The sequence below is a fragment of the Poromitra crassiceps genome (genome assembly GCF_964638095.1).
Source record: "Poromitra crassiceps genome assembly, chromosome: 12".
NCBI classification, from domain to species: domain Eukaryota; kingdom Metazoa; phylum Chordata; class Actinopteri; order Beryciformes; family Melamphaidae; genus Poromitra; species Poromitra crassiceps.
This window is the reverse complement of record NC_139632.1, coordinates 23282255-23308914: the sequence shown is the minus strand read 5'-3', so window position 1 is coordinate 23308914 and position 26660 is coordinate 23282255. Positions and strand designations below refer to the sequence as shown.

Below are 26660 nucleotides of genomic sequence, written 5' to 3'. Positions count from 1 at the left end.
AAAACCGAGAAGGCTGTTTGCTGTTGAGCTCTATGTCGTCTAGTAACCAGCGACATTATTATTCCTCTAGATCAGGCCAGACGGGGGAAGACGCTGCAGGTAGGGCACAACAAGCCACAACACAACCTCTGCATTCCTTTGGTATTGCAGTGGTGGGTGTGTGCTTATAGTGAGTGTCATATGCTAAACGGAATGGGTTGAGAACAAGGAGGTAGACTGATTTAACCCCCAAAATGGTCAAATCATAATGGGTTTTTATTTGTTTTCCAGATCAAAGGCTCTTCTACCCTTTGTTTTGAGTTGTTTTCTGCTCTTGCGCGTGTAAACGTGCCCTCACTGGGCAATGCTGGCTCTGTGGCGCACAGGACTGCTGCTCAGCTTCCTCGCCTACAGCGCCTGTCTGGGTAAGATGACTCCTCTTCCTCACTGTGAATTACATTTGGGTTGTTTTTGTCACCTGTGCCATTTATAACCGGTTCTCTCTCCGTGTACAGAAGAAGAGTGCGTCCTCTGGATAGTCGGACAGCCAATCTCACCGCCCTGCTTCTCTGATGGAGTAAAAGTGGACTCTTCGAATTTCTCCATAGAGTGGAGTAGAGACAATGAAGTGGTGCTCAGACCAGTGTGGCAAGAGGCTGGCCGTGTGGAGACATGGAGCACAAACAGCAGCAACGTCTCCACTGATGCTCCACACACAGGACACCTCTCTTTGGAGCTGACCAGAGTCAATGTTGAAGAGCACAAAAGATATTATAGTGTATTTATTGTTTCTGGGGAGTACCACAACTCTACACTGTGCACCATGTGCCTCAGGGTGGCGGGTAAGTGACACACATATAAACTAATCAGAGTATTAAAAGGAACGGACACCTGAGTGTTTCAGGAACTCTCTCTTCACCATTTGTTTTCTCCCCCCCAGCTAGTTTCAGCTCCCCTCGGCTGCAGAGGGAGGATCCAGTGGATGGCGATGATGAGACTGTCTTCATATGTCAGTCCAGTGGTGGCTTCCCTGAACCTGCGGTCCACTGGCTCATCAACGACACCGAAGAGCCCCCCAGCGGCTTGGTCAGCACCCTGGCAACACCCCTGCAGGGCTCTCCCTTCTTCAACATCACCAGCCAGCTGACAGTCAACATTTCACAAGACGCCACCGTGTCCTGCATCATAGAAAACTTGCTGACCAACGAGACCTCGATGGCGATGAGCTGTGAGTGTTTTAAGGGGTTAGGGTTAGGCACAGTCCTGGGGCACAGGAGGTAATAGGTACAGTCGACTGTCAAGCATGTCCACTAATCTGCAGTTGTGTTGTTGGTGCGAAGATGGCGTGCAGAGCATCGGTCCGGTGGTGAGCCGAGCGTCAGAGGCCATGTGGATCTTCAGCACAGCTCTGTGTGTGGTGGTGGGAATCATGGTGCTGGTTGGTCTGGTCTATCAGATCCACCTGGACAGGACACAGAATAAGCACCGGCACACAGATAGAGGTAGGCAGCTAGTCATTTCTAATCCCATTCAATTTAACAGTGTGTGGAGGACGTTGTGGCTTCTGGAGTGACAGGAAAGTGCAAGGAACTAGTCAAGGAAAGAGGGAGGGACAGATGGATGACATGAAGATAGATGTGTGATCAAGTCAGCTTTGCTAGAGCCCCCCCCCCCCCAGTTTCAAGTTTTGAGACACGAGTCCCAAGTCTAAACGTAGATTACAAAGTCAAGTCAGAACAAATCAAAAGTCCAGGATCTCAATATCAAGAAGGATTTTTCAATGCTGTATTGTTTAAGATAAAAACGTAAGGTAAAGGTAAAGTCCCACTGATTGTCACACAATGTGTGAAATTTGTTCTCTGCATTTGACCCATCCCCTGGGGCAGCGTGCGCCGCGCTCGGGAATCACATGGTGACTTAACCCCCCAAATCCAACCCTTTTGATGCTGAGTGCCAAGCAGAGAGGCAAACGGGTCCCATTTTTATAGTCTTTGGTATGACTCGGCCGGGGATCGAACTCACAACCTCCCAATCTCAGGGCGGACACTTAGACCACAAGGCCACTGAGCTGGTAAGTGCATCGTGAGTTTGATTTCTTTCTTCAATTTCAATAAATTCATCATTCATCATTCTATACACATTTTTCATGTGGAAACAAATCTATTACTTTCAATCCAAGTCATTTACACAAACACAATATTTTTAGGAACCTTTTCAAGTCATCAACGTACTAATCAAAGTCAAGTCCCGGGGGGGGGGGGGGGGGGTAATTATTTAAGTTAACTACATTTGTTTGATTGGAGCAATACAATAATAACAATTTGATAACACTGGAATATCAAGAAAAATGTAAAGATGATAGTAACTATATAACTAGACACACATTCGCAAAAAATGCACAAATGTCAAAACCTAACTAGACTATTTGGCATTTTGAGATCAATGTTGCGATTGTGTAACATACTTTTCCTGTGTGACCTGAAAAGCTTTTGCACTGACTGGAATTAATGAAGCATGTTTGATACCATGTGGTCTTGCTGTTGATATTGACGTCTTCACTTTGTGTGTCCATCAGGAAACAAGGGCCGCTGTGTGGACCCGGAGGAGACTGTGATGATGGACACGCAGCTGGTGCACTCTCGCTCTACTCAGACAGATGTGTGAATATTAGGGCTGAGAAATACTTGTCAAAAGGCAGGTTTTCAGCTTGGGACAACTGACCACTGATTTGTAAATACCGGTATGTGTATGTTGTGACCAATGAATGCACTGTAACATTCAGTATGTATGGGTGGCTGTTCTTTCACAAGCCATCATGTGGAGTGCAGAGGAGAGCAGGGAAGTGTGACGCATCATTACAGGGTTTGATTATTATTGTTCCACCTCGGAATGAGATGTTTGGACCGGGGGAGTCTGGTGCAGCGCACAGGTCGTAGACCTGGTGAGACAAGGGAGGAGCCCGGCCGGGTGGCAACCCACAGAGCCCGGTCCCTCTACGTACCAGACCCCTCCCCCTCCCCCGGTCCCGGCAGAGTAGTTCCGGAGCAGCGGATTGAGTGGCCCTGGCCGCGTGACCACCTTCGACCCTTCCTGGAGGGCTGACTGTGGGTAGCTACTGGGACGTAAGTTGGGGCTTGGCCAGCCCCGGCTGGGTCACCTGGGCGAGGGTGTATGATGTTGCGAGACCCCAAACATCCTATGACCCCAGGGTACATCACTGAGGATACGTCCCAGTTATGCATCCATGTGATGTTTTTTCTTTATCCACAAAATACAAACTACTCATCTCTCCACTTCACTTCCTGACACATTCCTGCATCATTACTGGACACTCCCTTCCAGCTTTGTCATAGGGGAGAGGTTATTGTGTTTCAAGCACCAATAAATACATCCTAACTCATTACTGAGGAGTTTAATTTCCCTCGTTTTGTGTAAGGAGGACTGTTGACTATGTTGTTTTTGTTGTTGTTTTATCAAGACAGAACATGTCACAATGTAGAGTGAAATATTTTTTACATCTTAAGAGATAATCTCTGAAGCCACACTCAATAATATTCCTTTCTTACACACAAGACAGCAAAATTGATAAAAGACCAAATAATAGAGAATGATTGCTGTTAAATCCTTTCAGATATGAATGTGATTCCACTAAGAATTGTTTGTGCTTCTTATATCATGTTGAAAACATTACACAAATCAATTCAATGTAAAACTGTTTCACTCAGATCAACTGAAGCAATGACAACACTTTCATCCAAGTGAGCAATGTCAGTATGCTCAAATGATTTGGGCATCAACAGTCGATTAGTGACAATTAATCCCAACTGCATCTCCAGTTCCCACAATTAAGAGTCTTGGGACGGCTTGATGCAGCTGAGATCCGTAGCATAGTTTGTCTTTGCACCTCTGTCTCTCTGGAGGTCACGAGGTTTGGGCTCAGCCTTCCTGCACGGCATTCACTGAGTAGATGTCGTCACGACGCTGGGCTGTGATGGGGATCTGCTGGCGGACGTCGGCTAAATACTGCAGGTCTGAGAACAGGTGATAAGAAAATAAGAGAATGAGAAGAGTGTCTGGTACTCCGTAAACATCGATTCAATTTGTAATCTGCTGCTTTCACTCCTCACCCCTCTGTCTTATCTGCAGACTCAAACCATGTTTCCACTTATAAATAAGCAACAGTAAACATGTCATTACCTGCATGCGATTGCATAGCTAATGCAATCGCATGCATTATCTAACGTGTCACTTTGTTTTGACCTGTAATTGTAGTGCCCCACTTGGGCCTATTCATGTAATTTTGAAAACACCTGAGTGCAGAAGAGAGATGCATAATTTCAATGTAATTTTTCCAACGTCACAACAAAGAGGTGGGATGCATAATTCCCCAAAGTTTCATCAAAATCTCTTCAACTGTGTGTGAGCAGTTTAATTGTAGAGATCAGAAATGAGGGTCTATGTTTAATAGTTTTCAGCATTGAATATCTTGCACAGAGCTCAGTCTGTAGTTACTGTACAACCTTCCTGATCAATACTGTCTGCCTGGAGAGAGAAGCAAACACTCACCGATGACACTGACACTCACCGATATCGGCATAAACAACAGTTTCTTCTGATCCGGCCTTAGAGATTACCTCTCCCCTGCAACAACAGAATGCAAAAATCACAAATATACTCAGTCTAACACTGAATAACAGCCACAGACAGGGGATGTGGTTGGTCAATAGTCACCATAGGAAACTAAAAGTTTACAGTGATAATCTCAAAGATTATCATGTAAATAAACGTCTGTTAAATCACTATCTATCGCCGACTGAGTTAACACAATCATAATTGAGCCTATGGCCCATTGATGGAAGGTGTTGCATTTTCAGTATTGCAGAATTTATGAACTAGGTGTCTGTGGAGACACCCTAGAGAGGGTAGGCAGAGCTAACGCAATAGACTCCCTCTTCAACTACTACTGTATAGGTTCAACTACTGTTGTGTGGAATAGTTCCTCCATGAAACCGCTCATAACAAGGTGTGTGGATTATCTTGAGTAACGGGATCATGATTTCTGGAAAGAGTCATTGCTGTTGAGTTTTTCAAATGTATTTCTTTGGCACTTTGAGCACCACAAGCCGAGTGGCATCCAGTTCCATTGTATTGGAGAGAAGGCAGAAACTCTGCAGCCGATATCTCCAAAACTCAGGCAACTAACACAAAACGATAAAGATGGATAAATAGCACTACAGGTGAGAGGGAATATATGTATTTTGGATTTTAGGGTGAGCTGTTACTTTAAGAAAAAATGGGGCAAGTTCTCAAAAACATTGACTGAACTGTCCTGGGGCACAGAAATAACATGGATTCTTGGGTGTCATCCCTTTAAATCCACTCTGGAGGACACGATACTGGTTGGCTGCTGCTGCATGTGACACATTGAAAGTATCATCACTCACTCTCACACACGCACGTGCACGCACACGCACACGCACACTGTAACAGGTTTGGTGGTGTTGTGTAGCTTCTGTTATTAGCCTCCTGGATAGCCAGCTAACATGACAGACTCAAAGCCACTTAGCCACGGCAGTTGTGGGATTTCACACACGGACTGTTTATTTACCACTTTTGTCGACCATATTGTATGCCTGGTCTCTACGGCACTAATCTCTCACATACATGTAGATCGATAGGCTATAGTTTACACACACCAACTTGTCACTGAAGAGAAGACTGTTCTTGCTGCATCTTGCATATAGACTGCATGGAGGCAGACTTGAGAAGAAGAGTAATGTAAAATACTTGTTGCCGTAATGCCAATACAAAACAAGGAGTGCCACGCAGTGGACCAATATGTTATTGCTAGCCTGGGTAAACCCAGCCTCCACGTGACCTGCTCTCAGACCTGCTCTCAGTCACTACTAATGAAGTTGCTTAATGCACTTTTTATACTTTTTTTTTTTTTTTTTTAAGTTTTGTTGTGATGCTTTTAAATGTCCATTTTACTCTCTTCTTTTCTTTTCTTTTCCTGTCAACCATTTTATGTGAAGCACTTTGAATTGCCTCTGTGTATGAAATGTGCTATACAAATAAACTTGACTTGACTTGACTACCTAGTGACTAGTGAGCAGGGTCTGTCTGAGAGCAGGTCACGTGGGGGCTGGGTTTACCCAGGCTATGTTATTGCAACCAAATAATGTTCCCAAAACATAGGATCTAGGCATTTGTGACTGTTACAACACACGCACGCGCACACACACACACACACACACACACACACACACACACACACACACACACACACACACACACACACACACACACACACACACACACACACACACACACACACACACACACACACACACACAGCTTCCCTCTCTCTCTTTACTTTTGTTTGGTTGCTGGCACTCACTCTCCCTTCCGTGTCTCTAGGCTGCATACTGCTCAGTCGCACGCAATATGAGCAGGTCAATGGATAAAGCAACATAATAAGCAGCTCTTACCACGGGTTCACCACAGTGCTGTGACCCCAGGCAACGTAGGAAGCCGTTTCGTCTCTCGCAGGCGATGCTGTGGCCACATACACTTGGTTATCAAGGGCCCTTCAAAAGGAGAAAAAGACAAGTAAAGGGCACAGGTATTTATGATTCAGTTCCAATTATACAACGGGTAAGTACAGCCAAAACAATCTGACGTAATCAAACCATACTGAAGAGAGAAGATGATTGCGAAAAGCCACAATACTGTATATCCTTGAGGACATTCAGCACTTCATACCTATCACCTATCATCATCGCTATACACAGAACCACAGTGCCCCCTTTGGTATTGGAGCTGTAAACTAATTCTTAATATAATCTCCTCAAAGTATTATCCCTAACATTTTACACATTTTCTTGTGATGGAAAAAGGATTTCAAAATGCATGTGGTATTATTTGTTAACATGTAATTAAGTGAAGCTTTAATACAGTATTTCAATTATGCCTACCAGTAATAGCATAGTGGTGTAATCAGTTAGTCAGACTCAAAATGTAGGCTATTTAGGTTACAGGTCTGGAACCTTTTTCCCCTCCCTGATCCTCTTATATAGATGCATAGATAATATTAGGTCCCTTCATTGAACCACATTTACATTTGGGGGTGTAAGATGCACTAAGCCTCAGCATGCTTGAACAGAGTTTGGAATATGTTGTTGGTGTCAACCTCTACTGAAGATACTGAGTACTGTACGTGAATATTTTTCCAAAAGCAAATATAAATGTTTCCATTAAAATCTGAAATTATTTTTGAGTCTCGGAGCTGACCTTCCCCTCTGCAGCAGCTCCCAGTGGGCCGGCCCAGTTGTCATGTTGAAGGCTCCTGGATACACCAGCAGCTGGCAGCCTGGGGACAGATGGACAAGCCAATCAACTAGATTTATTACAATCAACACACATAGAGGGGAAGCTAAGCTAGAAATTCCATACCAATTGTGCATTTTGTGATAAAAGCATATAATTTGGTACACGTTCTAAATTCCAAAAGGAATTGACATCATGAATGAACCAGACTGCCGCTACTCAGTAGCTGCGTTTTACATGTACGCTTTTTCCTCAATCTGATTGAAATCAATCGCTTTGAAGATTTTGGGGCAAGTGTTTACATGGGATGTGATTAATACGATCTGGTGTTTACATGCGCCGACACATGTAAATCGATTGACATGTTTATATGGGGCATTTTTAATCAGTTTGGGCTTTTACACCTATTTCAAGCGGATTACGCCCCTGAGACTCTTCTAAGCCAGCCCTACCGGGTTCAGCAAAAACCTCCATTTGGAGGACCTCCATTTGATAGGATTTTGTCCCACGGTCCCCCATATGATAATAAGATTGATGCTTTTAGATGTTTTATTACAGAAAGTGTATAAAACCCATGACCAAAATAGTCATTGTGTTACTCATGAATGGAATTATAGTGAAAATAAATCACCCCCCTTTTGGCTGGGGACCCCCTGGAACCCCCTCAAGGACCCCTGGGGTTCCTCGGACCCCCCATTTGAGAACCACTGGTGTAGACTACTCTGATATGGATGATCTTTGTGTCAAATTATACATTTTTATGATGAGGAATTCAAATTTGAACTTCAAAATTAAAGCTTCCCTCTATCTCACAATTCAAGAGGTTGGGCAGTTATGGCAATCACTTATTTTGAGTCTTGAATTCTGAGATAAAAGGACGCTTATGAGCAATTCTAAAGTTCAAAATTGTAATTCCTCATCACAAGAAATGTATTTGGCACCAATATCATCCATATCAGATTAGTCAACACAACTTTATTCTATCTACAATTATCATAGGCTGCCATTGGGTGGTGACGGCAAGAGTGCGGAGTGGATGGAAGAAGTTCAGGGAACTCATGCCTTTCCTAACATCCAAGGCCCCATCCTGAAGATGAAAGAGCAAGTGTACTCTCAGCTTGCGTATGATATACGAAAGTAAGACGTGGGCCCTGAAGGTGGAGCATGTGGAGAAGCTGGACAGAGTGGAGATGAGGATGATTAGATGGATGTGTCACTGAGGGAGAGAAAGACAAGCGCAGAACTTAGGCAGAGGATGGGAGTGGAGAACACGGCAGATGTGGTGAGGAGAGGCAGACTTGAGATGGTACGGACACGTACAGAAGGAAGCAAATTACTGGGTGAAGAAAGTAATGATAAACTTAGAGGGGACAAGACCCACATTGGCCAGCCAAAGAAGACCTGGCAGATGACCATGTTGGCTGACATGCTACGGTCAGCATTGACCAGGAGATGGCCATAGACCGTCCCCAGTGGAGGAAAGCCATAGTGAGGATTCTGTCCAATCAAGTGGCATCTGGAATGAGGTTTTTAAATAGATGCTGTGGCTGAAAAAAAAAGAAAAAAAAAAAAGAAAAAAAAAAAATATATATATATATATATATATATATATATTTTGTCCCCCCCCCTCCTAAATTCATGATGCCTCCCTACCAAATTCTTTTTGGAATGCATTTGACTATAAGTGTACCAAATTATGTTTTGATCGCAAAATACACAATTGTTATGTTTACTACCCCTCTAACATAAAGTCATTGTCACATAGCAGTCTTTCGCCCCAACTTACCTTTTTTACTATAGAGCTGTGCGAGCTCTGCGAACCTGATGTCATAGCAGATCCCAACTCCAACCTTACAGAAGGCTGAAAGAGGCAGAGACACAGAAGAATAAACGTCGTTCTGATCCAGCTCCAGGGTAACAGCAGGTCGGAGTCAGACAGAAACTCACGTGTTTCAAACACCGACAGACTGCTGCCTGGGCTCAGTGTCTCCGACTCCTGGAAGCGGATTTTTCCCGGAATGTCGATGTCAAACAGATGAATCTTAATGAGACAAACGGAAGAAGGAAGAGGAAACCTGTTTGAATGACATCACTGCTGAAATCACTCACTGTGTTCGAGTGACATCATTGGTGACATCACCCATTCTATACATAAGTTCTTCTTCTGTGGCAGTTGGCATCCTTTATGTTGCATTACTGCCTCCTGGATTTATTCATCCACTGTTTCCCTACATTCTGTCCCTCTATTTCTCCTTCTTGGACTCCAATTTCGTGATATCATAAGTGATTTATGACAGACACTGATCATGTCATACACATTGTGACATCATCAGTGATGTCATAAATCTTTCCCTGCAGAGGCTATAAGTAGGACCAAGTAGCTTCAAGAAGGAAGGACTAACGTCGCAGTGATTGCTAGAATGGTCCTTCCAAAGCATCGGTGTCGAGCAACAAAGCGGCCAAGACCTTGCACAGCTGAGCTCCCCCCACAGGAGATCCTGTTTGAGGACATCAGCTCCTCAACACCACCAATGAACAGTCAGGGATCCTACATTCCTGGGTACAATATGGGAGGACATTCAGGTGGCCCTCAGGAGGTGAACAACATGTTTGCCAACCCAATGGCAAATGTGGCAATGATGTATGGCTCTTCCTTGGCCAACCAGGGAAAGGATATGGTAAACAAAGGGATCAGCAGATTCATGTCTGTGAACAAACTGGAATACTTCTTTGCTGTTGACACCAGATATGTCATAAAGAAACTTATGCTTCTCATGTTCCCATATCAGGACTGGGAAGTTGGTTACCATCGGGACACTCCACTGACACCAAGTCGTGATGTGAATGAACTGGATCTTTACATACCAACAATGGCTTTCATTACCTACATTTTATTTGCTGGAATGGCCCTCGGCATTCAAAAAAGGTTCAGTCCAGAGGTGCTTGGGTTGTGTGCCAGAACGTCTCTTGTGTGGGTCATCATTGAGGTCTTGGTGATGCTGCTCAGTTTGTACCTGCTGAAAGTAAACACTGACCTCTCCCCCTTTGATCTCATCGCCTACAGCGGATACAAATATGTTGGGATGATCTTCACAGTACTGTGTGGCTTACTGTTCGGCAGTGGCGGTTATTTTGTGGCTCTTGCCTGGTCCTGTTGTGCCCTGATGTTCTTTACTGTTCGCTCTCTGAAGATGAAGATCCTTTCCCCCCTCTCCTCCTGCTCCATGGGGGCAAGTGCCAAACCTCGTCTACGCCTTTACATCATCGTGGCAACTGCTGCCTTTCAGCCAATCATTATATACTGGTTAACCTCGCACCTGGTCAGGTGACCGTGAGGTGTGTGTCACCCTGTGTCTTGGATGCCTAGTTTCAATAAAACACCTACACTGCTACTAGGGATGTTCATCAGTTATCGAAAATCGATAATTGATCGTTAAGGAATGGAATCGATCATGTGGAATTTTTATCGATTTTGTTATTATTATTACCATTTTTATTTTTTTGCGGACTAGGTTTGGGTGGAATTCGTTCCTCCTCGCCCCACTCCATTGCACAGCCGACTAACGTGAGGTGGAGCTTCATATAGTCTCTAGTTTTCTGGCTGGGCACGGGCCTTTGTGCCAACAAAACTGTTTTAAACATGGGGAATTCACACCGGCATGCGCCGGGGACAGCAGTGTTGGAGAGGAGACACATTGAAATCAAGAGTTCATTGAGGAGAACACGTTGTCTTTCGTATTTTCTGCCATAGGCATTCATTTTGTAAAAAAAAAAAAAATATATATATATATATATATAATTAATATGATCGATAATCGATAATTGATCATTAATTTTCCCCGATTTTCAATTATGGAAATTTTTCAAAATGAACATCCCTAACTGCTACAATAGTATACCTTTTCTCAGTGAGATATTTTCACAAACTGCAGACATGTGTTTGAGCTCTATGCCTAATTAATGCATCATCATTCATTAACGCATACCTTTCTGTGTTTGAGCATCAGCTGTCCATCAGGGCCAAACACCAGACAGCTGTTATACAGCTTCCCCCCATCCTCTTCAGGGATGGATCCTGTATGGTGCAACATAGTGGAGGATTTGGTCTCTCTCTCTCCTGTTTTATGATGTATTCGAGTATGATTGTTGAACGTCACAAAAAAACTGATGTATACTGCTGACGTTATTATAGTTGATCATTTTTGTCTCATTAAACTCCATTTTAGCACCACTGGAAATATCTCAACATCACATTGTCTACATTCGGCCAGTTAGTTATAAGAATAAGAAATATAGACCACTGAACAACAGTTTTCCAGCAGTGTTTTAGGGTAGATTTTTTCCCATGCTGGAGGCATTTTTCTTTCTTTCTCTCCCCCCTCGGGATAGGCTCGGGATGACATGCCCTTCTCTGCCTCTGATTGGGTTGGGTTTAGTCACAAGGAGTTTGGGTTTACGCACGAGGAGTGGTGATTGGTTGGGTTTAGGCATGAGGAGTGACGATTGATTGGGGTTAGCGTAAAGGGTTAGGGTAAGCCAATCAGGGGCAGAGTGGGGTGGGTCATCCCAGGCCCATATTAGGAGAAAATAAATTGCATCCTGGAGCTGCGGGTGGGACAGTGAAGGCAGCCACACACATGTCCCTACCTCCCACCAGGTACACCTGATTCTCCTTGGCTGCCTCCGACAGCATCTGGCTGGACTCCCCGGGGATCCTCTCTGCATACTCAGGGAAAAAGCTGGTTCCATAGGGAGAGTTGAAGCACTCCTGAAGAGAGTGATGGATATCGGGATAGGTGAGAGAGCATCATTTTGATGGTATTTTGCCATCACAGCAGCAGGCAGTCTGGTAGATCTGAGGGAGTCGAATTTTATGACTTGGGAGGACTTGACTCAGAGGACTCAAACAGTGCAATCATGCTGCAGCTGTTTGGAGTATTTTGATTAGGTTTATTCATGATTCATTTTCATTTTGGGTGAACTATTCCTTTAAAACACATGAACGCCTTCATCGGGTTCTGTTTCTTCCAATATGACCTGAAGGCCGCATTATGTAGGACTCGACCTAACTGGAGGTCTGGTCGAAAGTGATGACACTCACCGGTAAAACCACCACCTTACTGCCCTGCCCGGCAGCCTCCTTTATCAACCTCCGGGCCCGGGACAGGTTGTCTGTCTTGATGCCTGTCACCTGCAGCTGGAGCACGGCCAGGCGGAAGTCTGCACAGAGAGAGATAGCCTCATAATTTGACTATTCAATCTCGTTTCAGTCATATCAAACGAACAGTGTTCGACTCTCAACTCAAGTTTGAGGCGAACACAGAGTCTATTGTCAAGCGTGGTCAGCAAAGAATCCACTTAATGCGGAAGCTCAGTTCCTTTAATGTCTGTGACACCATTCTTTGTAATTTTTATCAATCTTTTATTGAAAGTCTTTTAACTTTTTCATTTATTTGCTGGTTCAACGTGTTGTCTGTGAAGGACAGGAATAGCCTAAACGCTATAGTCAAGGTCTGCTCCAGGATTATTGGAGTCCAGCAGAATAACCTGTGCTCCATCTGGGAGAAACGTGTGGTACAGAAGGCAAAAAAGATCATAAGACAATCTAGCCACATTTTGTCCAGTGAATTTGCTCTGATGCCCTCAGGCCGGCGCTACTATGCGCCCCCTAGGAGAACGAACAGGTACTCCAAGTCTTTCTTTCCTTCAGCTGTCAGGCTGTTAAACACAGACAGTAGTCATTTTAAGTGAATGCCTTCACTCATACAGTATGAGCGCACAACAGGCTGTACGTATCCTGTCTGTGACGAACAGGTTAGGCTTGCTCATACATATATATATATATTTTTATTTTTTATACATGTTCTCATGTCTTTACATATAGAAATATATGTATACTTTTTATTTCTTGTTCATGTTTATATGAGTCTGATCTGTTATCTCTGACATTATTTGTTTGTTTATTTGTTTGTTTATGTCATGTCATGCTCTTACGTTACGTCCTGTCATGTCTGAAGTTTGTAGCTCACTGTGAGCTTTGAAGGTATTGGGTAGGCTGTGAAACTGAATTGCCCTTCTGGGATTAATAAAAGTTGTCTGAAGTCTGAAGTCTGAAGTCTGATATCATAGTCTCACGCACCCTGGATTTTCACTGCGGGCTCCATCCCCAAAGGACCTACTTTTTCATACATGTAGCAATCACAATAAAACAGCACTTGCCTTAAACCCAAAGTTGTTGTCCGTCGAACCGGGCTATTTGTGTTCTTAAATATTACATAGTTTCCAATACAAAGCCGTTTTTGTCATGCCAGAGCCTGTCTCGGCCTGTCTTTTCCATTGAAAATGGCCGTTGTTCATCCACTTCCCAGCGGGGAAACAGCGCCATCTCTGCTGTGGCTATGGGTGGACCCCCTAATTACACATCCGGAAGAACAGAAATTACAGGCTCGGTATTGGAAAAACTACATACAATAATATAAAACCTCAGTGAAAATCCAGCATGCTTGTGTGAGACTATGATAAGAGTGAAACAAGAATGAATAGTCGAATTCTGAGGCTAGCAGAGAGAGAGAGGACACGTTTTATCCCAATTATGAGTCAAACCTGCAAGCTGCAGCATGTCAGCGACCTGTACAGTAGGCTAACTTTACTCGACACTCATTGGAGACTGGGGAGTAATCATGAATTTGGGCTGAACAGTAACATTATATTGCAGTGGTTCTTAACGTCACTCAATGGAAAAGCGCCCTCTTACCGTACCTTACTTAAAACTTGTGGGATCCTGTATCACTATCAGCATTAAACTGACCTTATTTCTGCATTCTGGAGGTTTCGGTAGGGTCAGAGGGAACAAACTAGTTGCTTAAAAAATTTCATTTATTGTTAAAAGACAAGGTTTTACGAATACCGACTAGTCAGTGTTTGGGGCCTGACACCACACAGCATGCACAGTGGCGGTCTTAGGGGGGAGGGTGTGTGGGGGAGGGGGGCTAAGAGAAGGCGCTGGAGAAGAGATGGGCCTTGAGGCAGGACTGGAAAACTGTAAGGGGTTCTGAGTTTCTGATTTCTTGGGGGAGGGAGTTCCAGAGCCTGGGAGCTGCCCGAGAGAAGGCTCTGTCCCAAAAACTATGGAGGTCGGACTTGGGGGTGGTGGAGAGGTCAGCTGAGGTGGATCTGAGCCTGAGTGACTTGACTGGGAGGGTTGGTAGGGGGAGAGAAAGCCCTCACCAAAGCCCTTGGTGAAGGGCTTTGTAAGTGATGACCAAGATTTTGAACTTGATCCAGAATGAGATGGGAAGCCAAGCCAGTGAAGTTCTTTTAGGACTGCCTGGGGTGATGTGGTGACAAGATTTAGTCAAAGATTGCAATCCGCCATTGAACAAAAAGAAGAAGGTGCCAGGATTTGGTGGGGTAAGGAGGAGTCGGGCGGCTGCGTTCTGGACCAGTTGTGGAGTGTGTTGATGATGAGGCTGGCAGTTATGCCGTGGAGGAGTGAGTTGCAGTAGTCAAGAGGGGGAAAGATAGGGTTGAAGAGGGCGCTTCCCCAGCGAGCCATCAGATGAGCTGTCAGAAGCGCCTGAGGGTCAGGTTCCAATGGGTCCCCAGCAAACATGCATTTACAAGAAGTTAAAACGATTTGAGAATGTAACGTTAGAAGAATAACTTTTGTTTTGATCATAGTTATTTCTCTACTTTCATTAGCCTCAACGCGAGACTCATCAGTCATTCTTCCTTCTGATTCTTTCTTCAGAAGGAAGAATGACTGATGAGTCTCGCGTTGAGGCTATACTTTCATGAACGTACACACAGTCATGGTATTGTGCACAAAATCATATACGGTATACAATGAAGATATTCTTAGATTTGGGTCTGAGAGAAAAAGTGTCGGGGGACTGAATTGCATGCAATACGATAAGTTAGCGTTGTTGTCTTGTCAGCACGCCAGTTCTTGTGCAACATCAGTAAAAGACAGTTGTAACTTACATAAACCTGGCTGTAGCTATAATAATAACGTACATTGCAAGGATGACACATTTAACTTACTTACTTGACATCGCTCTTGCCAAAGTCGACATGTATGCAGAAGAGAAGAAGCACAGTTCAAGCAGAGTTCAAGCAAAGAAGGACATGTAATTCCGGGTGGCAGTCAGAATTTCAAAATAAAAGTCTATTTTGGTAGGACTATACAATCCATGGGTAGGACCATAGTTCTCTCTGCACTTATCGCGCTAGCCGGGCGCTTCTCGCTCATACTGAGCATTAGATAATTAGCTAAGCTAATGCTCAGTATGAGCGAGAAGCGCCCGGCTAGCGGGGTAATCTCTGCACATGATAACTGCAGGTTGGGCGAAGTAACTAGACATTTTTGCGCTTTGGCGATTCTGGCGAACATAAACTTGAGTACTGAAGTGAACGTGCTTATTTATTTATTCGTTAGGTTCAGTGGCTTTATTCTGAAGTGTAGCAGCTATGCAGCGTCATCAGGGGCGGGTCCTCTGCTACCAATCCAGTTTCTGTGCGAGAATAAAGTCTTCTTATTGGTCAAAGAATCTCAGCAGCAAAACCTCCTTGATTGCAGGGTTACCTGCTATAAACAAGTACACGGTGTAAATAATTAATATTTATACTCAACAGACATCAGTCTATAGACTGATTTAACGTGTGTGTGGAACTACTGGAAGCCTTTATAAAATGCCCATGCAGGTACATACATTGTGGTTAGAATAATCACGCCAATAGTCATGTATAGTTAACAAAAATGATATGGTTTGAATAATTATTTGTCCACATATGCAGTTGAATAATCTCCATTTATTAAAAACAAAAATTGTTAGAAAATAATAGTACAGTAAGGTGCAAAATATACAGGAGAATTTGCAAACTTAAATGTTGCATTTTGAATAGTGGTGACATCTGTGGCATCCTTTGCCAATGATGTTAAAGAGCAATGCATCAATTAAGACGTTCTCATTTACCAATCAAGGATGTTCCATTGAGCAGAATACTGAACAAACCACAAACTACAACACAATGCATGAATTACACAGGGATGCTATGAATGCCTGGAGAGAACAACCAGATTCATAATCAATCTTGATTCAAGTTGTAATGTGGTCCACACACTGCAAATGTGCCTTGTTTTATTCAGAGATCTCCTCACACCGTCTGAAGGTATGAAGGCATTCAACCCTCTCTGGACAAGTTTCAGATGGGCCAGGAAGGGGACACGTCAATTCAGAGATATTTACTGAGCCTTAACACCCAAACTGCCTACGCAACTGGATATGAATGCTAGTGAAGAGAAGAAGAAAGCGAGAGTCCAAAACACAATTTAAGATTACAAGGAGCAGTATTGCTGTGATGCTGGTGCCAATATCACACATCACAGGCATGAGGCCAAAGGCAACACTGGCAAGCAAACTAGAGGACAATCTAGCAAAGCAGGTTAGATTCCACTCATATTAGACAAGAGGGATTGTTTACCCTTTTTTATGAAATGTTTTTTCAACAGCTAGTAATTAGCATGGTGTGGCTTAAGTTACTGTTCCTATTACTCTCATACAATCACAAAGGATGTCAGTTTTATGAAAAACAATGGGTCATTTCACCTGGATATTATCACCCAGATAAATTGTGTGTGTGTGTGTAACCATTCACATACTGAATCTGAATGGGTTTAAAAAAAAATCAAGGATGTGCTCAGGCTCAATACATACAATCACCAGAGCACCTTTTATAATACTAATGTTGTCTAGAGGGGGCTATGAACAATGTTAGCTACACAAAACTGGTATGAGATGAAAGGTTAATTCAATAAATGTAAAAGCAGAGAATAAATAATTTCCCAGAAACTCTGTATAAGAATCACTGCTTAGTCTCGAAACAGGGGAACTTCAATGCCATGTGTGTGAGATCTGGTTTAAAAGCCGGTTGCATTTCAACCGCATACTCTTAACTATCTGGATATGCTTTCAAACCAACGTTGCAAAGGTCTGTGCTGATATAGAGCAGTTTACACAATATATACAATACATACTTGTATTTATAAACATCCTCAAATAACTTGTATTTAAGGCTGTGTGCTGGAAAATAAAGTATCAAAAACAGTTGTTGCGGTAGGAAATCTGCCTACGTGCCACCGCTGCTGTTTGGGATGTGCATCTTCTCAGTTTGAGTCGGCAGTATGTGACTCACGCTCCCTTCCTCACTAGAACAATGAAATATGCATCTAATCTCAATACCTACTCTCCACACTTTGTCTGAATGAAAGGCAAATTAAGGAACATGATGGGACCGCAATAGTGTTCTGCGCCAGTAGAGCTCAACAGTCATGTGACTTTCTGTGACATCTCCTGCGCCGGAAGAGAATTCCCCATTCATTTTCTCCATAGACATTTTGAAAAATCCATATATAACGAGTTTTACTAGAAAACCCAAAAAACAAGCCTGGCTGTATTTTTCAGTATGTCACTGGTTGGCTTGGTTCCAGCCTTTAAATTTATATCAGTTTTCTTTGAAATGTCTATGGAGAAAATGAATGGGGAATTCTCTTCCGGGGCTGGAGACATCACGGAAAGTCACGTGACCGTTGAGGTCTATGCCGCCATACAAGTGGGTAAAAGTGAGATTGCACAAGTCCAAGGAAAAACCGTTTGGTCAACCACTGTTCCGATGTCAGTCATGTAGATAATGATTTAACAGGTTTGCCACTGGTAGATAAATGGAACATTTTAAGGCTAGAGGGAGATCGCCAGAGTGGAGCTGCATTGTAATACTCCAAAAGGAAAGAGAAAATACTCCAAACATAACCAGTAGTTTGTTAACAGAGTGTGAGCCAGAGAACGGTTGGATTGTGGAGCACCTAAGCATTTCAACACACACACAGCCCGTCCCACAGGTCTTCAGTCAGTGATGAGCCCCTGCGTCCCAACACAGTCAGCACTGGGTCCTCCCTCATGGGTCTGTCCAGGAGGGAGGACAGGTGGGGGAGAGCGGGGAAAGTTTCACTCCCAGCAGACAGAGTGACTCTTCCTTACAGTTTGTGTCACTGCTTGCTGTGACGCCCCTGCCGCCCTTTATGAACTCTCCAGAGCGTCCAAGACTTTCATGATCTGCTGCTTGATGACCTTGGTGGCATCTCCTGCATTGGGTATCAAATATCTGAGGGTGGAGGAAGAGAAACCGTTAGCACAGAGAGACAACAGTGAAAATAGGAGTTATTCCCTGTCTCTTGTGCCGAATTACATGCTACAATTGGAAGGGAAAATCTACCCATAGTCAGTCTTCACATGCAAGCCTTATGACAATTCTCTCCTGAAGAAACCCTGATATTGTCAAAATGTTAAATATTAGAGCTACTTCTTCAGCAATTAAAGAGCGAGCAACTTTGTGAAGACAGTAACAGTGTTTTTATGTGGATATGGGTGCATTTTCTGCTTGTAAACCTTTATCACTATAATGAATCAATCTCATTGGAAGCTAAAATCTCAAATGCTCTAAGAAGTCAGACTCTGATTCCACATGTGTAGACAAGCACCTCTCAACTGCCGATATCTCCACCCCAGCTGCGTTGTTGTTGCCAAACTTGAATGTAATGAGTTCTGGGTGCTTCTTCTTTGAGGTGATCTTCACCACAGAGTTAAGTGCCTGTCTGGACTGGATATAGGAAAAGCCTTTCCGTGAGGCGATCTCCCGCAGGCAGTACATGTGAGTCGCTGTGATCAGCAAGTGACTGGGAAAACAAAGGGACACCCAACAGAGCAAGTGTTAGATGTACAGATTCACAGGTTTTCCACCGCTAAAACACCATCTAATGGATCCTTTTTATTTTTTTTATTTTTTAAGAAATTATTCCGACTCACCTTGGGAACATGTGACCAGTTTCCTTCACCTCATTGCATGGAATGTGATGCTTCACGTCCGGTTTGTTTATCCAGGTCTGAATGTTGACAATCTCCTTCCTGTCATCGTCTGACATGGATGAGCTGTCAATCTCATCTGGGGAGACAGACGATGGCAATTCAGCTCTACATTATACAGCCATATACTGTCCTATTTTTGTCAAATAAAAACATCTTGCATTGCATTACACACACACTTTTTGCATATTATAAATATACATATATATACATATATATATATATATATATATATATATATATATATATATATATATATATATATATATATATATATATATATATAAATATAAAAAAAAAATCTTTTCTTTCTTTTTATATCACCCCATTTTGCCCTCAAAACATGTGATCAGGTGTAAATGTAAAGTAATCAGGCTTAGGATATTTAGTAGTATGTAGTAGTATACAAAGAAGAAAAATACAATTGGATTACTTTGAATATACACATTTGTGGGTGCATTCAGTGGGGGCTTACCGGTGTCATACTCCTCCTCATCGCCAATACTGAACACAGGCTTCACCCCCCTGTAGGGTTTTCCGACACGGTCACTGCTGCTTACATGCCTGACGAGGGAAAGCGAGGAGTTAGAGCCTAACATGAACACTTAGAAGACTTGATCACACATCAATGTCCGTGATGAATAATCACATTAAATACAGTGAGGTCAGTCAACAAGAACACATGTACACAGCAATGGCATGAAGGCACTACGCGATGCCTCCAGACAGCCCAATACAAACAGGTTGTGCTGTTAAAGACAAAGACGAGGTTTAAATGAGACATTTCTACTTGGTTATGAGAAAAACGGCGTATTTTTTACTCCATGATATCCAGGGCTATTTGGAGTAATGTACACTTTTATAGTGGATTCAACTATTTTGCATAGCCCCGGCTATCAGCTGTAAGAACAATAATAAAATGGAAAGACAGAAACTACAAAACTACAACTACAAAAGAATGTACAAAGCAAACAGCAAGTCGAGGACGGTTCACCCTAAATCTGTTCAGCCTAGAAAGAGAACACAGCTGCAGTGAGTTGAGGATGTGAAGAACAACCAAATGCTGGCAGAAAGGACAAAGACTACAGCAGCTTCAATGTTGAAAACCCAATAGTAGCGCTGAACGTTGTTAGTAAAAGCATGAAGACAGATCTTACAAAACATCATTTATCTTTTAAACAGCCTACCCACATGTGAATGCGTATTGTTATTGTGTCAGTGAACGGTTTAGGCAGAGATGCTGATACTAAGCATGCGTTAATGTGGTGCAGGCTAAGTTTCCATACTGCATGGCTACTGGGTTGAAAGCAGACAATCCCCCAGACTGGTGTGGGGCTAACAGCCAGTGGGCATGCTGGTGACAGACAGCTTGATGCTGGGGAACTCTTACCGATCTGGAATCACCTTCTCTGGCCAGGGCAGATTGAAAGACATTCTAGCATGGAATAAGGCACAAGGTATGATGAGGTGATATGTTTAAATTAAGCTTCAAGTAATTAAAGAAAAATTGCAACCAAACTAAATATACGGTAATTGTTTATAGATGTCAGTTACAACAGCTAAAATGATCATATTCCCTGATTTGATCGTCAACAAATTGCAGGACAAGAGTGTTGTTGAAGTGTGTGTTCCAGGGCTTTATGTTAATAAGTGAATTGTATGTTAATTGTAATAAAGGCATGTCCTTGTTTTAATATAGAGGGGAAATCCTAGGTCCGCAGCATTCTATTGAATCCTACATAATTGAATGTTGTTATGTGGCCGTAAGTATCAGTTGTCCAGTCACAAATAATTTAAGGCTCAGCCAGGACTTCACCTGTCTACAGGGGTGGCGGTATTCTCCATGAAGCTGATCATCTTCTCCTTTACGTTCACCGACTTAGACTTGAGGGCAAACGTCATTTTGTTGACCAAAGACTTCACCCCTTTGCTGTCACCCGGGCTGCTCAGGGACTCTCCCTGTGTTGTCAAAAAATAAATCCATCAAAAATGTATTCAAGAGGTCCAAAAAGGAACTATATGTAATAAGTTATCAGCTCCCTGGACACTTACATCAGCAGAGCTGAGGCTGCTGTGAGATCCTGAGGTGCTCACGATCCAGTGGACGTACGAGGAGTCAAGCCCCTCAATGTTCATATCTACAAGGTGCTGCTGGAGAGCTGAAATCATATAATATCAGAGTTTTGAGTTCTCACCTATATTATCCAAGCTAAATTTGTGAGGTATCGCAATATTCTCATAGTAGCCTACTCACCCATGAAACCACCTTTTGCGATGCTGACATATTCTTTGTTTTTCTGTAAAAGAAAGCCTTTAATTAGCAAAGAGTTAGAGAAGTTAGCATAGAGTACATGAATATTATTTGTAACTATATCAATCTTGCAACAACTGTTGTTGCCTCAGAGCCCGGTAATGATACTTGTCCTTTTCTCCCCCCATTTCTCTAACCTGCAGAAAATGAGCCAACACCATGTTCATGTACATGTCCTCCTCCTCTCTCCCGCTGCCCATGAAGCACAGGTGCTCTCCACTGGCGATGGAGCCGGACTCCAGAGACTGCTTCTGCGCTTCCAAGAGAGACTTCACAGACTGGGCAAACTCAGACGGGTTCTGCAGCATCTGTGAGGAGAAACGCCACGGGAAAGGGGAAAGAACCACATAAAACACACCGTACAGATGAACAACAAGCCACGTCACTTTTATTGTCATGTCATTTCACAACATCAACTCAGATCCCTTTACATGAGTGAGCTTATCAAACGCTCACCAGGTCAGAGTCCAGGTGGAAGGCCGTGGACAGATGCCCAGCGTTGTACTGCTCTGCAGGCCGACAATCCACCACAAAGAAGCGTACCCCCTCCTATAAAGCAAAAAAATACACTGAATCCATTTCCCTGACAGGGTGCATATCCTTCTCTCCAACTCTTCCAGCGATTTATACGGCTAACTTGCGAATGATTAATAATGTACTTGGTTTCGGGTGAGGTAAGAGTGGTACTCGCCTGCTGCAGCTGGTTGGCCTGCAGGATCTCGGGGACTGACACGGGAAAACACAGCGCCTGACTCAGGTCCATGTCCTCCTCTTTTAGAGCCACCAAGCTGCTGCCAAACAGATTCTGGTTCTCCTACCGGGGCAAAAACAGAGTAACCATAGACATTACGGCTACTGTGCCATGATTTATCTTCCTCTCTTCTTTGCCAGCATTCATTCTTCACAATCTTGGGTTTTATTGAGCGGTACTCCATGTGTATCAAATACAGGGTTCTGTACCCTATAGTACACATAGTGCCTTACCTTTCTGAGTGACAGAGGGGTCTTGCTGTAGTAATACTGGGCAAGAGAGAACAAGTCGTCAATGTCCTCAGCTTCCAGGAGAGAAGGCGATTCTTCTAGCATTTCTGTGACAAATAAAGCCTTGTTTGAGTCCAGCATTTAATGAGGCATCAAGCAGATTCACAAATGAATGGGTCAGAAGCCAAACTTACTGACGATGTTCTCTTTGCTGCCTCCTTCTTGTGCAAGGATAGTCTCTCTAAGGGTGAATCAAACATAGACAAGTCAAATCATTTACCACTGCCATTTACAATAGATGAGGAAGGTACGATCATGTTCTCCTGTGTAGCGTTCAGTGACGGGTACCTACTTGGCATTGACGAGGATGATGAGCATAAGGAAGAAGATAAGGAAAGGGTCAGCCTGCTGGAGGTAGTTGTCCCACAAGGCCAGGGTGACTTCAGGAAGGCAGTGACTGGCAAACACACTGCCCAGCTACAGGGGACAGGCAAACGCAGACACAACTGTCAGCATTAACAGGCAACAACATGGAAGAGCTGACAGGGAAGAGGTGTGACTGTGAAACCAGTGGGTGAGAGGGCAAAGCAGACAAACCCAGCTGATGGCGTAGGAGTCAGGTGTGATCTTTTTGGTGTCCAAGAAGGAGCATAGCTCTGGCTCATGGTACTGCAACAGTAGCCTGTACAGGTGGAAGGGGCGGCCTTTTGCCACACAGTCCCTGAAATGGAGACATTTGACGAGTCTTACAAGTCACGTGTACATGTCGTGTCTCTGTGGGAGTGGGAGAGAATGAGAGGGAAGAGGAAAAGCTAGGCGGTCATGATGGCTCACCTGGGGATATATTTGTTCATGATGGCGTAGAAGCAGTTGTAGAGGTCGCTGCGGGGCAGCTGTAGCCCCAGCAGGGGTTTGAGCAGGTGCGGCCAGCCCAGCTCTGGGGTGAAGGTAATGTTACGTGACTTACAGTAGAACGTGATGACCGACTCCACATCACAGACCCTATCACTCCTCTCCTCCTCTGATACTCCCAGCTGGTCTAAATACAGGAATCAAAACAGGAATTGTGAGTAGCCTTTTTCCATAAACGGCACACACACACACACACACACACACACACACACACACACACACACACACACACACACACACACACACACAAATGTGAACATCCGCATTTTGAAAAAAAAATCAGAAAATCAGGAAGTAGAGAAAGATATAAATAATGCACACTGATAAAGCTGTTCAGTATCACCAGTACAATGAGTATAGCATTGTTATTAACATATACATGAAAAGTAGGGCTGTGGCGATTCACTTATCTCCCGATTCGATACTATCACGATTCTTGGGTGCCGATTCGATTTATATTGCGATTCTTAAGTATTGCGATTCTACGATTATTGCGATTCGATATTACGATTTATTGAGATTTTTGTTTATTTTTTTCTTTTCTTTTTTCAGTTTGTTTGCTTTTTTACACTAGATTAGAACATGGGAAAAGTTTAATCATACACTAGAGACTGTATATTATATATCATGAGTAGGGCTGGGCGATATAGTTAAAAACAGGGGCGGACTGGGATCATAATTCAGGCCGGGCATTAGATACCAAGCAGGCCAGGCCAATATGGGCCGACGCGCGTGAAATTTGGGCCGTTTGAAGCCCAATTCGGGCCGTTTGAAGCCAGATTTGGGCCGTTTGAAGTCCAATTTTACAATGAGATGCACCCACTTTAACCCTGAAGTGTAATTATTACTTTAGACCAACTAATAAAGTAATAAAACCACTAGTAAACCAGTAGGTGGCGCCTGGCCTGCTGTTCAGTGAGTGGCCTGACTGCAAGCACCCAAAAAAATCGTGACATTAAAAATCGCGATACTTAGGTGAATCGATTTTTTCCCCCACCCCTAATGAAAAGAGGACTGTAATTCTACCCACTACATCCACTTCTTGTGTCTGTACTTCCATGTCTTTTCAGAATGAAGAGGAAGTAATGAATGGTTACTTGCTCCACAGTTTACAAAAGAAGATGGAAGAATACACATACAAACATCTCATCGCCTGCTTCACAGAAAGAAATTACAAGCTTTTTTAAGATGCTTGATTAAATAACCTAACTGTGGTATGCAGAGTTGAGTTTTTCAGTCTGTTTTTGGCCATAAACTTAGACAGCTTGTTTTGGTTTCTTAATTTTCTGACAGTACAGCTGCCTCGGGTTGTTGGCAACAGATCATGGAGGGATGTTGTGGTTTCTGCATGTCCCTTAGCCCCCGTTCACACAGGACGGCAAAGCAACGCTCAACCTAAGCTCAACCTAAGCTCAAGCTACGCTGAACCCACAAGTTTCATTTAGGCATCCTTGTTAACAGGAGAGGCCGTTCACACCACCCGTGCGCGTGTCACGCTGAAGCCTCGCCGAAGCCACGATCACGCCTTGCTCAAGCGATCATTCAGGATTCACGCCTATTTTCCAAGCGTGACGCGTCAAGCCAGGCATGAAGTCAATGGGAGTTGTGGGCGGGTTCAATGTGCGCCAAGTAGGCGCTGAGAGGAAAAGAGAAGGCTTCTTGTGGTAACGGTTAGGCGTCCGTTCAGCTTGTGCCTGCTTCAAGCTTCAATTCTACTGACGTTCGGCATCCTGTGTGAACAAGGGCTTATCCAGTTCACAGGAGCCTCTTCCCCCCCTAGTACTGTTCGTGATTTGGTGCTGGTTACGCACTCATGTTGCTGTCATTCCAACAGAAAACCTTTGTTTTCCACATTCAGCTATGTGTCAAGGTATTAGAGGCACATGATTTACTCACCAATCAGCTGTTGGCTGCGGTTGTGAATTAGCGTTTGTTCTGGCAAGTCCAGGACCCCATCCCATGAAGCCAGGCTGTCTCCCTTTCCGGACACATTAAGAGCGATCTGCCAATACACAGGGAAACAAGGAATCACTGCTAACAGTGCACACACGAAGAGGCACAGGGGCCGCTGGCTAAACACAGATATAAGACTGACGCTGAGCTACTGGACCAATCTATAGAGATAAGGGATATGGATTGATATTAAGATTTGTGAATTGTTGTTCAGTGACAAAAAATATTGTTAGAAAACCAGAATGTTAAATGGTTAAATCTTAAATGGCGTTACGTGGCCATTTAACACGTTAACTGCCAGCGACGTATGCATACGTCAAAAAAAATCCAGCGCTTGACTGCCAGCGACGTATGGATACGTCAAAAAAAACGTTTTTTTTTTTTTGACGGTGGGGCGTTGATCAATCCCTTTTACGTCTCCTGTACAATTATTGGAGGTATTGAATGTGTATAATCTATTTTACCGACCCACTAAGTGTTGACAGTGCTCCCCCAGACGAGCGAAATCAAAGAAAAAGGGAGCAAAGCCATTCAAGGAAATGGCGAGGCGATTTTACAGTATTACATTCTCATGAAAATGGTTGGGGGAAAACGCTCTCGTTTTCGCACTGATTGCTGGCGATGCGGGATTGCAAATTTACATAATACATTACAGGTGGAACACACTTTGAAACACGCAGCATAAATATGACCAGAATCGCAAAAGCTTCTCTCAACCAAAACTCCCAAGAAGCGAGCGAGTCCATGCCGACTTCCTCAAACAGCAGCCTGCAGACAGGCACAGGAGAGCAGCAAAAGCACTGAGACTGTGACGGCCGCGGCAGCCAAGAAGAGGGAGGGGTTGAAGCAACTCTGCCTCTCGCTCTCTCCCTCTCTCTCTCTCTCTCTCTCTCGCTCTCTCTCTCTCCCTCCCTCCCTCTCTCTCTCTCTCTCTCTCTCTCTCCCTCTCCCCCTCTCACTAGGATTAAACCTAGTGCGTCTCCCTCCCGAGAGGGAGGGAGAGAGAGAGAGAGGGAGGGAGAGCGAGAGGGAGGGAGAGAGAGAGAGAGAGAGAGAGAGAGGGAGGGAGAGCGAGGGGAAGGGAGAGAGAGAGAGAGAGAGAGAGAGCGAGAGGGGGAGGGAGAGAGAGAGAGAGAGAGAGCCAAAAATGAATGGTTAAAGTGACAGCTCTATCGAATTTCACAAAAAGCCGTTTATCTCTGAATATTTTTTCTAATGCTAAAACCATGCTGTATTCAACTGCTAATGCTTACATAACTACTAACTCTACAAACTAA

General features: G+C 43.8%; 3 protein-coding genes and 1 pseudogene across 5 annotated transcripts in view; 2 read left to right on the top strand and 2 right to left on the bottom strand.

Annotated features, from left to right (window-relative positions):
- The first annotated feature begins 48 nt into the window (after positions 1-48).
- LOC310785941 (ICOS ligand-like) lies at positions 49-3382 on the top strand. The gene is made up of 5 exons (XM_083647122.1): positions 49-404; positions 495-821; positions 920-1207; positions 1320-1481; positions 2555-3382. Exons 1-5 carry the CDS (start codon positions 344-346, stop codon positions 2641-2643), a joined length of 927 nt encoding a protein of 308 aa, XP_083503248.1. The 5' UTR covers positions 49-343; the 3' UTR covers positions 2644-3382.
- Positions 3383-3433: 51 nt separating this feature from the next.
- On the bottom strand, positions 3434-15399 carry nit2 (nitrilase family, member 2). The gene is made up of 10 exons (XM_083647123.1): positions 15356-15399; positions 12410-12528; positions 11956-12076; positions 11295-11383; positions 9256-9349; positions 9095-9169; positions 7273-7351; positions 6471-6569; positions 4565-4620; positions 3434-4010 (listed from the first exon to the last, which is right to left on the bottom strand). The coding sequence occupies exons 1-10, from the start codon at positions 15381-15383 to the stop codon at positions 3916-3918; spliced, it is 855 nt and encodes a 284-aa protein (XP_083503249.1). The 5' UTR covers positions 15384-15399; the 3' UTR covers positions 3434-3915.
- LOC310786941 (protein YIF1A pseudogene) lies at positions 9729-10637 on the top strand (annotated as a pseudogene). Its single transcript has one exon. The product of its transcript is annotated as a protein YIF1A pseudogene (transcript).
- Positions 15400-16106: 707 nt separating the features above from the next.
- The window catches only part of tbc1d23 (TBC1 domain family, member 23), a gene marked incomplete at its 5' end in the record, with an annotated part of 12522 nt that continues 1968 nt past the window's right edge, over positions 16107-26660 (bottom strand). The window contains 17 exons of one of the 2 annotated variants that reach the window (XM_083647969.1): positions 16107-18468; positions 18845-19039; positions 19170-19305; positions 19702-19790; positions 20617-20661; positions 21043-21185; positions 21279-21385; positions 21481-21523; positions 21675-21845; positions 21994-22086; positions 22229-22351; positions 22522-22625; positions 22713-22759; positions 22871-22995; positions 23116-23239; positions 23353-23557; positions 25327-25432. In XM_083647969.1, coding sequence (XP_083504095.1) covers positions 18384-18468; positions 18845-19039; positions 19170-19305; positions 19702-19790; positions 20617-20661; positions 21043-21185; positions 21279-21385; positions 21481-21523; positions 21675-21845; positions 21994-22086; positions 22229-22351; positions 22522-22625; positions 22713-22759; positions 22871-22995; positions 23116-23239; positions 23353-23557; positions 25327-25432 — 1941 coding nt within the window. In that variant the 3' untranslated portion in view covers positions 16107-18383. The remainder of the gene's footprint in view (positions 18469-18844; positions 19040-19169; positions 19306-19701; positions 19791-20616; positions 20662-21042; positions 21186-21278; positions 21386-21480; positions 21524-21674; positions 21846-21993; positions 22087-22228; positions 22352-22521; positions 22626-22712; positions 22760-22870; positions 22996-23115; positions 23240-23352; positions 23558-25326; positions 25433-26660) is intronic. The other variant, XM_083647970.1, reaches the window with a different exon arrangement.